Genomic DNA, 14,552 nt, shown 5'->3' on the forward strand with positions numbered 1-14,552 from the left:
ATAATCACGTATTAGTTACATGGTAAACCCAAAACTGAGTTAGGAAGGCTATTACTTTGTTTCCACGGACTTGTTCTGGTTCTCCAAATTAAAAAAAAAAAAAAAGTTTATTAATATCCTAATACCAAATTTTATCAAAAAGAGATTACTTAAAAGCTTTAAAGTAATGTACTGAACTTGAATTTAGGACTTAATAATAAAGTGTACCAATTATATCTATATGTATACAATAAAAAGGAATTCATAGTAAAAAAGATATAGCAATAACTGTTTTAGCTGTTTTTGTTTCTGCTCTCTTCCTAAAAGTGAAAATTCAGGCCCTTTACAACAATCATCTCTCAACTTTTTGCATTTCCACAGAAATCAATGTGTAAGTGGTAAGTTACATTTATATTGTAGAGCTAGAAAAAAATATATTAACTATAATATTTCGTCTTAGCAGAAAGTTTATCAGTTACCTTATGGCATCAACATTCTTATCCTGCTGACGCTTCTGTCCTTCTTTGATCTTTTCTGGGCTAAGTAGTGTCTGGCTAATGGAAGGATTCTTTGATTGTTGAAGTAATTCTGCTAATGCAGCACATGACTTTGGAATCTTATTAAAAAGAAAAAAGTAGAGTCATGACACATAATACAATGTATACTATTTAATGAAAAGGAGGAGGAGAACTTGCTGTCAAGCCTGATGATCTGAGTTCAATTTTTAGGAGCATATCTACATGGGTTGATGGAGAAAAGTGATTCCTACAATATGTCCTCTGATCTCTGTCATGGTATGTACAACCATGGGATATATATATATATACACATACACACACACACATATACATATACATACATTCACACACATACACACACACACACACACACACACACACACACACACACACAAAGTCAAGAAATGTAATGGTCATGCTTTCAGTTCAGGGAGTACACTCACATCATTAGGTTTGGTGACAAGCACCTTTCCCCTTGTGCCATTTTGCCAGACAGATTAATGATTTGGAAATTTCATTTCAAGTTACTATTATTATTAATTTTTAAAGAAAAATATAATATACCTTGAAATGGTGATATATGCCTGTAATCAGAGCACTGAGGAGATGAAGGCAGGAAGATCAAGAACCCAAGGGCCAGCCTGGGGTGCAGAAGACCATACGTGGGTAAGGTAGGGGGGAACCAACCCTAATATAAGGACAGTTTCAAAGAGCAAGGGTTGAATTTATAGCCATAGCTGTAATTCTGACCAATAGGATGAAAAACATAGCCAACCTGAGGAAAGAAAGAACTCAACTATCCTCACGTTCCTGTCCATTCTGATGCACTGAGGAAGTATGAGTGAGTGGATTTAGCATCTCACATGCTCAAGAACAGTGGCTCATACATGTAATCTCAGCAGAAAGATGGCTAAGACAGGCAGATTGCTACAAGTCTGAGGCTAGCATGGACTACAGAATTAGTCACTGACTTTCCAAAAAGTGCTTAAATGATGTCCTCTCTCTTATTTGAGAACCAGTGACATTTCTTTCTCATCCATCTAAAAACTTTTAATATTCTGCATGGTAAGTTATAAATCTAGCTAGTGTTAAATCTTCTGTGACTTTGGCTAGTATAACTAACCTCCTAAAATACAATCAACTCTTTAAAAAAAAAAACCTGCCATGACTGAGCATGATGGGTAATGTCTGTACTCCCATCATTCAAGAAGCAGAGTGAGGCCAGGCCTGGTGGCGCACGCCTTTAATCCCAGCACTCGGGAGGCAGAGGCAGGTGGATTTCTGAGTTCGAGGCCAGCCTGGTCTACAAAGTGAGTTCCAGGACAGCCAGGGCTATACAGAGAAACCCTGTCTCGAAAAACCAAAAAAAAAAAAAAAAAAAAAAAAGAAGCAGAGTGAGTTTGAGACTAGCCTGGTAAACAAAGAAAGTTCTAGACCAACCAGAGGAGAGAGAGCCAGAGAGGAGGGAAAATGAGTGGAGGTGAGGGAGAATAATGCAATGGTGGCATCTATGGGACAATGGTAAATGCAGTAATGTTAATTGTAGTAGCCTCTTGGTAGAAATGACCTGATTCATTCCCAGACACATTCCAACTTGGTGTGCCACCATTATCTATAACAGTGATCACTAAAAAGCAAATGCCTTTTAAAAATTATAATAACAAGCCAAACTATCATTACAGAAAAAAAGGAAAGACCTGGAAAATAAAAGACAAAATTCACACTAAAATATGAACGAACAAATAAATGGTTTGCTTACTGTAAAATCCAAGCCAATTGTTTCATATTGCCTATGAATCTTTTCAGCAAGGTCATCAAATAGTCTCACTATTGATGGCTTTTCCAGTGACATTGCTTGGCTAAGCCCTGAAGAAACAAGTGCTGGCCAAGTCTGCACAATACAGTCCCAATCATGAAGGTTTGCCAGGCACACACCACTGTGATTTCCAAGTAGACAATATAAGGCACCCTATAAGAACAAATACATTTACAAGGAAAGAGTCATGGTTGAGTTCAAGATGGCTCTTAAATTTTTACAGTGATTATTTATATAATTACACCTAATTTATAAATAGGTTCACATATTTTATGTCATACTTTAAAAACCAGGAACTTGAGGTATAACCAAGCAGCATCCATTAATATTTTTCGTCAGTCATTTAACAGAGGGTTTCTTTAAGAATGACTATTAAGTCAATTTTAAAAGGTAGGCACTTTTGTAAAAACACAAACTCTACTCTTACTTTCCTTAGACATGACAAAGGCCTCGAAATGCACCACTGAATATTTTTAGTGAAATTTTTATTTGTTTCTTGGTTTTGTTGAGACAGGGTTTCTCTGTATAGCCCTGGCTATCCTGGAACTCACTCTAGACCAGGCTGGCCTCGAACTCAGAGATCCACCTGCCTCTGCCTCCCAAGTGCTGGGATTAAAGGCGTGCAGCACCACTGCCTGGCTAGTGAAATATTTTTATTTCAACTGAATTTTGAAAGGATTTATCAAATACCAATTAAGGCCAAGTTGCTAAGTATGTTACTAAGTATATAAAAGCTTGGTTACTCAGGAAGAGGGTGGACATGAAGAGATACATTGTATACATGTGAGATATTGTCAAACAACAAATTAAAAATCCAGCTGCTTAACTGTAAGTTCTTACTGACAAAGTCTAATTTAGATAATTCTGATGAAGTGGATACATTTTCTATTTGTATCAAAACATTTTTTTTTAAATTTCCCGAACACTAGATCTAAACAGATCCCAAGTCAGGCTGTTACTACTATATATCCCAGTCTCTTTCAAGTTCTACATACATAGCCACTGTTAGCCTCAACCTCTCTACTGCTGTTCAGATAAGCCATTCCTTATAAGATTGGCCAATATATAATCAAATGACCTTTCAGAAAGAATAGCCAGCACTGGAGTAGGAAGTCAGCCACCAGAAATGAAGGAAGAAAGGAAATAATCCCTTGGCATAAGTCTCAATTCCTCATCTCCAACACCATGATTGAAGAAGATGTACAAATTACCTACAAGAATAGCTTGTTTTAATAAAACTTTACTCTAAAAGTAAGTAACTAAGCCTGGCTTACAGCCTATTTTCGTCTTACAAACTAACTTCAAGGAACATGCTTAGTGCTCATCTTAATCCTCTCCAGAAAATTGGCACTGATGAATATCTTTTTTTTTTCCTGAAAGGTCTCTTTATTGTCTTCTGTCTGTTCCTCTCTTTTAATGGTATTTCAATCAGTTTTGTTGTTTGACCTCTAATTTTTTTCATTTTGTTTTGGGATGGGATCTCACCACGTTGCCCAGGCTTACCTGAACTCTTGGGTACGAGGATCTCCCACCTCCCTTATATCCACTCGGACTATTCAGGAGTGTAGAAATGTATATGCCCATGTGTTAGTCCCCTCATATTTAGCCATCAAGCAATTACTCTTACCTATTCTTAATATCTCTCAATCTACTTACTTATAAAGATTCATTTATGTGTCACCTCTGAAATCTCTTTTTTTTTTCTACTTTTATCTGTTGCTCAAAATAACCTTATTTCTTCCTGTTTCTGGTGCTCCTTTCACATTGGTTATGCTACTTCCACTTAGCTATTTTCCACAGGGGCCTCCACCCTGTATTTTCTTCATAACACTAACCATGATAAAAATGTTCTAATACTGTCAACTTACCCACATTTTAAGAGATATGATAAGCAAATATAACAAAATATTAACTGAAGACCTTCAATGACAGGGTGTTTACAGCAAAAGTTAAAACAGAACCTATACCTTGAACTGCTGCTGTGTGACATCCTTTCTATCAGGCCGTAAGAACTCCAAAACCAAGGGGATAATATCTCTGCAACAGAAGTTATATGCCCCCAAAGCAGCAAAAAATGTTTGCTGAGCTTTGTTTCTGACCTGGGGAAAATTGACAAGGATTTAAAAGATGTCTAATAAAGTATAAAAACAAAGTGATGATAATTTAGATGTCTTCCTAAATAACAGGACGCACACACTCTAAAAATAAAGGATTAATTATTAAAAAGGAAATATGTATTTCATTTTGATGAGAGGAAAGTTGAATGGCACTCATAAGCAACAGTTTATTTTCATATCTGAAAGCAAACAGCACTCTAAGTGACTGCTGATAAGAAGATCAAGTGTCCTATGCCCCCACACAGGAAATTATCAAGTTAGAAGGAACTGGTATATACAAATCTTGTAACTTCTCTGTTCTATGGGCTAGGACATAATCTTTTGATCCTATACTATATAAAGAGATAGAGTACATGTTATACTCTAGCAACTCTCTGAAACCTGAGGATTACACACAGAAGGAATTATACAGCCATTCCAGATTAGCCTTCTAAAATTCGTAGAATTAAATGGGAACACCATTTTACTAGCACAATCTCTAAAATTTAAAACATAGAGAAACAATTTAAGCTGGACATGGTGGTACATATACCACTAATTCTAGCATTGTTCAAGGCCAGTCTGGCTAAATAGCAAGACCCTGTTGGAAGAAAGCACAAGGATCTAAAAAGAGAAATAATTAGCTAGGCATAGAGGTTCATGAGGTCCGCTGATCTACAAAGAGAGTTCTAGAACAGATAGGGCTACAAAGAGAAACCCTGACTCAGAAAACGGAGGGTAGCTGGAGAAAGTACACTGCAAACATAAATGGTTTTGCATACTAAGGCAAGATTTCAATCTATTTGAAATTTGAAAGGTATTTCTAATGTGATTGGGGTGGGAATGCTAGATTTTAGTTCTGGTTCTCTTATTTCCTTTCTAGGGAACTCTATATGAGGGATTACTTAAGCTATACTGTTAAAAACAAGGATATTTAGATTGCATATAACAAGATAAAAATATGGGAGAGTGTAGAACCTCACCTGACTGTATGAGCTTGTTGATAATCGAAGAAGATCTCTGATCATATCTTGATGTATTTTTTTGTATTCACAACCCTCAACAGTTAGTGTTCGCAACTTTAAAAAAAAATAATATAAATCAAGTCTTGAAGTATTTACTGAAAGTCCATTTAATTGTGAAAAATATCACAGTAATTATTCCTTAGAATGGAGCATAGAGAAGTGACTATTAAGATACTTGCCTCATGCTGCAGCATCACTCTGTCAATTAGTAATGCTCTGATATGTTGCTTTTTTCCATGGAGCTGGAAAACAAATAGCAAACACCTCAATGTTTTCACTAAGTGACTTCAACAACGGACTCCTGAATCCTCTAATGAATATTACCTCAAAACAAAGGGCAGAGCCAGACATGGTGGCATATACCTTTAATCACAGAGGTAGGTGGATCACTTTAAGTTTCAGGCTACCCAGGGCTGCACAAATTGACCATGTCTCAAAACAAAACCAAACAAACAAACAAACAAACAAAGCCAATAACAACAACAAAAGAGTCAACCCAGACCATGAAAGTGAAGATAGGGCAGAAAAAGTGACTGAAGAACAAAACCAACTGCCACACGCCTGACAACCAGAGTTCAATTCCTGGGACCTACACTCGAAGTAGAACCGACTCTAGCAAGCTGTCCTCTGAACTCCACTCTCACAGATGCATGCATGCCTGCACACACAACTAAGTAAATACAATATAAAATTATTTGTAATTGTTATCCTTTATCACATCAGTTATCAAAGCCCTCCAATTTTATCTTTTGTTCAAACTCTTCTATCTGCATCTTAAAAGCCTTAATTTAGGCTTTCTTCCACCTAGATTCTAAATGAGACAGAACATTCTAATAGTCAGTGAATATACTTTCCTATATTCAAATCAAATCCATCCTAGCTTTCAGTTAGATATGGTGGCTCATGTTTACAATGCATATTCCTTTTACTGACTTTCCACTGCTGGATATAAAACCAATGGACTTTTTACAACCAAACTTCTGACCTAATTTACCTTCTAGCATTCTTCCACAGGCTGCCATAGCTCCAACTCCTGTTCACACACATATTCTTCTATCTCCAGTAGGCATCTAGAGACTCAGTTTGATTACCATCTACTAGAGAACACTGTTCAGAACAGCTTTGGGGTATTGTTCCTTCCAAGTGTCTAAAGAAGCTTATACTGATTCTTATATTGGATCAGAAAACCAACAAAAGAAATGCTTTTCCTCAGTCACACAAAGTTCGTATCTGTGGGCAATGTTCCTTTTTTTTTTTTTTTTTAAATTTCCTCACATTTTTATAAGATAGCCTACTAAGCAAATCTCTACATGGATACATAAATGATCATGAGTAACAGATCTTATCACTCAATAAATTATTTTAAATTTAGAGCCTCACACATGCTAGACAGGTACTCTAAAAGTTAGCAATAGTTCTAAGAAATAGGATCTGTTTGATATGTTTCCTGCTTATAATCGACATATAATATTCTTTTTTAAAATATTTTTTAAAGTCATATATTTTATTATTATGTAGCAAGAATTCTATAGCAAAAAGGAAGAGGAGGAAGAGATGGGTTTCATACAATACTCTTAAAGCTACTACTTATAGGGCAAATTTTCTCTATAAACAATAATCCCCAAATCAGGACTATTATACATTTTTTCAAAAATAGTAACTCAGAATTTCAGGTGAAAATACTGACCCGATTTTCCATTGATTTCTTTACTAAGTTAAAGCTTTTCCATCGGGAGTCAAATTCATGTTTATGAGATCCTTGGAATTGCAGAAGGTCTCCAATGATCTGTGTTAAAGAATTTTAACATTTATTCAGAAGTCACCAACCAAGTCAAAGCACATTAACAATTATGGAGCTCTGGAACCACTTCTACCTTTATGATAAGAAACAGTGATTTGGTATCATCTTCTGAATTATCAAGTATGTGGCCTAAAATAGAAAAAAAAAAAAGTTTAGCTAAAATCTTAAATTACTATATAAACCCCAATCTGCTGTTTAAAGGGGGCTGGGAGGTGGTGTGCTATTCACCCTACTTCAGTGGAAAAAAAAAAAAAAGTTAAGTAAAAGCACACCAGCCACAGGGTACAATTTTAAACTGTAGGGATACAGGGAAGTTACAGGCATATATACTTACTAAGAAGTTTCCTTATGACACTAGCAATTACTTCTCGGTAGTTTTCTCTGGATAGGTCTATTTAAATAAAAATAATAAGAGAAGGCATTTTAGACGTGGAAAATTCCTGATTTTGTTTTTAACAACAGCTTATCCGAAGACCTTTCTGAAAAGGAAAAGAGGGGAACAGATGGCTTTGCCTTTAACACAGTTAAATTAATGGCTGAGTATGACACAGACTAACACTCAAAACCTCCATGCTTAATGTTTAAGCTGAGCATCAATGCACACACCTGTAACTTCAACACCTCAGAGGGTAAAACAGAGAATGGCAGATGGTTCAAGGCTACAAAACAAGACCCTGTCTCCAATCAATCCATAAATGAATAGACAAACATATCTGAGCATGGTGATTCACATCTGTAATCTCAGTATTTGGGAAGAAGAAGAAGGAAGATTAGGAGCTGAAGGCAAGATGAACCACAAGAGACGGGTCTCAAAGAACCAAACTAAAGTAATTATTTATGAAATATTTTGTCAAGAAGGTGGGGAAGAGATGGCTCAGGGGTTAAAAGAACTTGCTGCTCTTACATAGGATGGCAGTTCAGTTCTCAGGACCCATATGGCATTTCACGAACAGTTTCAGGGGATCTGACACCTTCTTCTGACCTCCACAGGAATGTGGTACATGTACATACATATATGCAGAAAATACTCTTACATGTAAAATTAAAAAAAAAATACATACATATTTTTTTAAAGTAGGGGATGGGAGAGAAAATACTATTGGGTGACCCAAATCCAACAGTTATACCTTAGAAACTAATGTATGTAACTAATTCTATTATTAACCCATCAGTAAGATAGTTTACTGTCTCTTTCTATTAAGGTTACAGTCTGAACGTTATATTAGTATTAAAACAAAAAAAAACCACAGTTGTGGGTGGAAGTGCTGGAAATTAGCCCAGGGCCTCAGGCATGGTAAGTGTCTGCTTTATCGCTGAGCAATATCCCAAGTTGTTTCACAAAATACTAATATCAAATTGAAGAGTTGATATGTCCTCTGATAGACCAGTGGGAGAAAACTGGTCTATCCCCCTCGTGTCTCCAGGTATGATTCCCTAGCACCATATCAGAAATTTTAATTGAATTAAAACTCACTAAACAAACAGCTACAAAAATCACCAGAATAAAAGGGCTACAATATTCTTTTACTTTAATGTATCATCCTAAAACAAAATATGGCTGGTAAGATGGCTTAGCTGGTAAAGGTCTTTCCATTGACTGATAGAATTTGAGCCCCAGAACCAACACAGTAGAAAGAGAATCCACTCCAGCAAGTTGTCCTCTGACCATGGAATGTAACTGTACATACACAAATAAATAACTGCACTTTTAATTAAAAAATAATTTAAAAAACGTAAGATGAACGTTATATAGCAAACGTTACCTCTGAACATAGAAAGCAATGAAACTTATGGATCCAATTTCTATTATTTACTGTCAAATTATTATTCTTTATATAATAATTTCCAAAGCCAGAGGCAGAGACAGGAAGATCTTTACAAGCGTGAGGCAAGCCTTGGTTATATAGTGAGATTCTGTCTCAGAAACAAACATGAACATTTAGTTTCTTCAGAGAGAAAGAAAATGAATGTTGTAGAGTGAGTATGTTGTGTAGTGAGTATATACTATGAAGAATCTAAGATCTATAACTACAAAACTATTCCATTCTAATCCTTACAAAAAAGCTACACAGAACCCTCTACAGTTCTACCTCAGTTAGTATTTACATACCATGTTCCAGTCCGGTATACAATTTTGTTTCCTCTAAGGAGACCATACTTGGTACCCTGTATAAAAACAAGAGAGTTTGAATTTATTAATAGTATCAATATAAAAGGCCAAAGGAAAAAAAATCTCATTGTTACAATGTTTAAATTAAAACAAAGATAATGCCCTGTAACAAATTTCTACTCTCTAGTACTTCAACTTCTTATACTTCTGAAGATTAATGCTGCTATATCAGTAAGAACATATTAACTGACTTAAAGAAAATGTTAATTTAGTACCTCAAGGGAAAAAAATCATCTCTCAATAGACATTATATCGATAACTGAATATTCAAGTGGAAAAGCTTAAATTCATTATCATTTATACATATGCAAAAAGAAAACTCAGCTTTATAATTATATAATAATACTTTAAAACTCAGTCAACTTTTATTGCTGAAGTAATAACTAAGACAGCATACATGGCTCTCTAAATAATTATTATTCTTTCTCTTTAATCCAGCAAAATGGACCTTTCCTAACACAGTAGTAAAATGTGGTTTCTAAATGGCTGTTTAGAAATGCTTAATCTTAACTAAAGATCAGTCACAAGACAGGCATGGTGGTCTGTAATCCCAGCATTCTGAAGGCTGAGACATAAAGATCAGTGTAAGTTCAAGGCCAGGTTGCAGCTACAAAGTGAGCTTCAGGCCAGCCTGGACTAAAAAGTGAAACTCTTGAAAACACCAAAAATCTGCCCAAAAGAAATATGTCTGTACAACCAGACCCAACTAAGTTGAATAGATGGCTGAGAGTTACCTTTAGATTTATGAGAACCCATTTTATAGGAGAATAAGAATTGGCTCAAGCTGTTCTAATATGAAGAGAAGATACTTTCTAAGATGTAGAACGTAGGTACAAGTGCAAAGGAAGGACAGAATGAACAAATTTAACATAAGGCAATATAATAAGACACAAAAACTGTTACAATCTAATACTATAAGCTTGCAACATGTATAATGGAGAAGGAACCACCACTTTTAAATCAACATACTCAAGGGTACCCCCAAAAGCATCTAAGCTCAAAGCATTATATCTGACTTACAAACCCTAGCCATAGATAGCTAATGACATCAGATACTCAAGTGTTGGTTCCTCAGCTATGCTGTTGACCATAACTCAGATCCTAGGACAGTAAATCTCAAAACCAAACCTACAAAATATAAACAAGGAACAAAACTTTTTCACTAATGTATTTTAAGATTCCTTACCATTTTATAGCATAAAATGCTACTTTGCTTTTATGAGATTTTCTAAAAGTAGGTTTTCTTTCTATAGTTTCAACCTATGGCAAAGAGTGCAGAACTCAGTATTTTGTTTACTTTTTATTTTTTATGATCAAAAATAAATATGTATCCAAAAATCCAATTCAGAAAAGCATAAGAAAGCCCTACCAATGAGCTTCAATTCTCTAGTGCACTAAATAGAAAAGAACAATGACAAAGTACATGGGAGCCGTCACCACCTTCTTGGTGGAACACGAGAAAGGGTTTGTCATTCCTGGTGTATGAGAACAGAATCCTTCACTGAGGATACAAAACTACTAGTTGTCTCAAATAAAACTATAACTCTACTCAATTTATACTCAGTACCACATAATACTAAATATTCAATCAGTCACACTATCTTAATAAGATTAAAAAATAATTTCTATAGTTATTTATTATCCATAAATCTTACTGTATCAAAAAAAAAAAAAAAAAAACTATCAAAGGTGTGCAGAGTCAATGAAATGCTTGATGCACCAGGCTATGAAGTTAGTCCCCAGTACCCAAGTAAAAAGCTGAACGTACACAGTGCTAGGGAGAATCTAAAGAAGAGCCTTGGGGGTTTATTGGCCAGGCATTCTAGACAAAGCAGAAAGTCCAGGTATGGAAAAAAAAACCTGTCTCAAAAACTAAGGTAGAGAATGATGGGGAAGATGCCCAACAGCAGCCTCTGACCTCCACATATGTACCCCACACACACAGACACACATAACACATATACTACACAAACACTATCACTTAATAGTCTATAGTGTGTCAACTCTGAATTGCTTTTCCATCATTTATCCTAATTAAACAAAAAATACCCTGCATTATTTCATGGTCTGGCTAATATCAAATAGAAAAAAAAATCTATCTTTTAAAGATTTTAAAGTACTGAAACTTAAAAATATTTTATTCTTTCCTACTTTTGGAACAAAAATTAAAATACAACTGCCATATCATTCATATATAAGGTACTTAATTACATTTAAACTTTAATTTTGTTACCAAGAATTCTCTTTATATTCACTTATCTAAGAATCAACTTTAATTTGACCTTTTTCTCTACCTATCACAAATTAACTCTAATTGGTGTGACTTATTTTACAGCAATTGTTTCTGAATGAGCGTACACACTATATGTGGCAGCACATGACTATATTCTCGAGGTCAGCCTCTATTACATAGAGAAAACAAAGAGCAATAGCCGCAAACTACAATTTAAGTTCTATATTCCCCGGGTTCAGTCCATTCTGCTCACTCATTCATTAATTCATCTTAGCGGCTATTATTATTTGTCTTGAAAACTAAACACAATTCTGAAAAACAATTCAAATATAACACACTATAAGCAGTTCTACATGTTAATAATGGAGTAAAATCAGTTACACTGTTCTTAGACCAGGCCACCCACTTGATAACAAAACATTTTAAACTACCACATTATCTGTCCCACGAGATAGCAATTGCCTTACATTTAGGTAGAATTAGGAAAATTATCACTGGTGGCAAATAGAGGATGCTAAAAAGATGAAGAAATGACAAAAACATAAAGGCAAAAATATGTCAGATGTGTACAAAGACTGGATCAATTGTCATCCAACAGGCACAAACAATATTATACATAAGTCTTCTACCATGCTTTCCCAAGAACCCTTTCCCATCCTGAATAAAATAAATAAAAAGATTTGCAATCAAGTCACTGGCAGGTGTGCCTCCCGTAATGTACAAGTGTTTCACAAGAGACAGTTGGCCATCTCTGTGTACCCAGCTCTCTGCATCGATAATAGATGAAACTAACACAACTGAAGAGCTACCATGGGAACAGAGGACTGGTAAGAGGAACTTTATACACTAGAGATTTAAAAGTAAGTATGGGAATAGATTTTCATGTCTGACACACAAAGCTTTTAAAAATCAATGAAAACAATCAGAAGGTGAAATAAGGAGAAAACAGGGTTACTCACCGTGGAGTAGTAACTGTTTCCTTTCCTGTGTGCAGCTTCCCCAGCAGTGCTGGGTAGTTTCCTGGAGGTGCCAAGAGAGGTTAGCTAGCCCTGCCCCTCATTGTATATGCAACACAACCTTTCACACATTAATGAAATGGTCTCAAGCTTAGTTGGTAAGAATTTTTTGAGTGGACAGTTAGTAAAAGCTGAGATCCCAAAGAATGATTTGACGATGATGATCAGAGGAAAGGTGAACAAAGTAAAAGGAGATTTGGGGATGAAAATGGTGACTCCTCTACCTTGAGTAACCCTGTTTTTTAGATGTTAGTTTCTGCATCCTGTAATATCTGGTTAGACCTAAAAGATTATAACAGAAAGTGGACTGAAAAGGGAGAAAACTGAGGATTTCTGGATTAAAGGCAATGTCCATAGTTCCTGTGTAACAATGGAAAGAGATAATCCAATTTTCACATCTACACAGGTAGAGCTGTACCTAACTATTGTAGCAGTAGTGTCTCTCTTAAAGTCCCAGGAGCAAAGAAGGGAGAAATTCCATTCTAGGATTCATTCAGCAATGTATAACATCAAGCATAACTGCTAAAACTTCAAACTTTTTAAAGCTATATTAAGCTAAAAAATTTTTAAGCCTTAGTTACCCCTTAAGGGCCTTACACACACACTTTGACACTCAAAAGTTTATGGTAATTACAGGTATTTAGTGACTCCCACCCGACACACATTGCTCCATCATTTACTTTTAAACTTTGGATTTAGCTTTTTCTATTTGGCTGTCACTCACTGTATAGCATAGGAAAAAAAAAAGTTTTGCATTTAGTAGCCATTTCCCTAATAGTGAAATTAAGATCATCACATAAACTCTATTAGAAACAAAACTACTTAGAAGTGGGCTTCTGTTTTTCATCACAGTTTTCCAGGACAAATAGGATATCACCAACAAATACAGAAACCAGACCTGATTTGATACTAAGTCACTTGACTTTAAATGTAACAGACCATGATACATTTTTTAACACAAAACTTAGATAAGAACTTAAATACACATTAAAAAATATTTTTTGAGTTGCTAATAGTTCCCCAAATTGATGTGGTATTTTAACACCTGTGTCTTTACACTAATACACTCACCACTATAATGCACCCTATTCTCTCCATATGTGGGTGTCCCTCCATCATTGCCTTCAGACTCTAAGAGTCTACCCTCACTATTCTTTTCCTCTCTCAGTTTTAATCTGCTGACAGTCCCTGAACTCTATTCATTCTTCACACTTGGGGTGTCACAGGATGAGCCACTGATTTAATTTTTTTCTTTCAACTCAATTCAGATGATTTTAACAATTTTACTGTAGGAGAATGAGCATTTCAGAAGTTTTAAAGGCTATTTTATTAGTTTCAGATTCATTCACTTCTGCAATAAAAGTGAAAATAGTGCACACGGGAAATAAAAGCACAAAGTTGTACTCCACATTTTTGGATAAAGACAATACAAATTATTGCTGGAAATATTTCATTAATTACTTAAAAGCCAATGAAAAGGTTTTGTTTTCTTTTTTTTGTTGTTGTTTTTTTAAATTCACACTTAATTGGTAAGAGTACTGGCTGCATTTCCAGAGGACCTGGGTTTGATTCCCAGCAACCACATCCATGGAGATCTGTTGCCAAACATATAAAATAATGTAATAAAGTAAAAAATTTAAGTTCCTGCATGGCAATTTAAATCAAAGAGATGATGACTTGTTTTTAACTAAACAACATAGTTATTATTCTGCACAGAACCTGTGTTTTAACATGTAAATTGTTCTTTGATTTTAATAACTATTTATACTTAATGTGTTCTGTATGATTTCATTATATTTTGTATTAAATTATTATCCATGAGTGAAGGTTTCTGCCTCCTCCTACCTCCATTGTTCTTTCTGAGACAAAATCTCACTATGGCCAATCTCAATTTTTCC

General features: G+C 35.2%; 1 protein-coding gene across 1 annotated transcript in view; it reads right to left on the reverse strand.

Annotated features, from left to right (window-relative positions):
* Positions 1-14,552, reverse strand: part of Psme4 (proteasome activator subunit 4) — a 110,760-nt gene that overhangs the window by 36,421 nt on the left and 59,787 nt on the right. The window contains exons 21-29 of the mRNA XM_021210953.2: positions 9,346-9,401; positions 7,570-7,626; positions 7,309-7,364; positions 7,122-7,220; positions 5,614-5,676; positions 5,393-5,488; positions 4,281-4,412; positions 2,257-2,466; positions 459-595 (exon numbers count right to left, since the gene is read on the reverse strand). Coding sequence (XP_021066612.1) covers positions 459-595; positions 2,257-2,466; positions 4,281-4,412; positions 5,393-5,488; positions 5,614-5,676; positions 7,122-7,220; positions 7,309-7,364; positions 7,570-7,626; positions 9,346-9,401 — 906 coding nt within the window. The remainder of the gene's footprint in view (positions 1-458; positions 596-2,256; positions 2,467-4,280; positions 4,413-5,392; positions 5,489-5,613; positions 5,677-7,121; positions 7,221-7,308; positions 7,365-7,569; positions 7,627-9,345; positions 9,402-14,552) is intronic.

Source organism: Mus pahari, chromosome 13 (genome assembly GCF_900095145.1).
Source record: "Mus pahari chromosome 13, PAHARI_EIJ_v1.1, whole genome shotgun sequence".
Classification (NCBI taxonomy): Eukaryota; Metazoa; Chordata; class Mammalia; order Rodentia; family Muridae; genus Mus; species Mus pahari.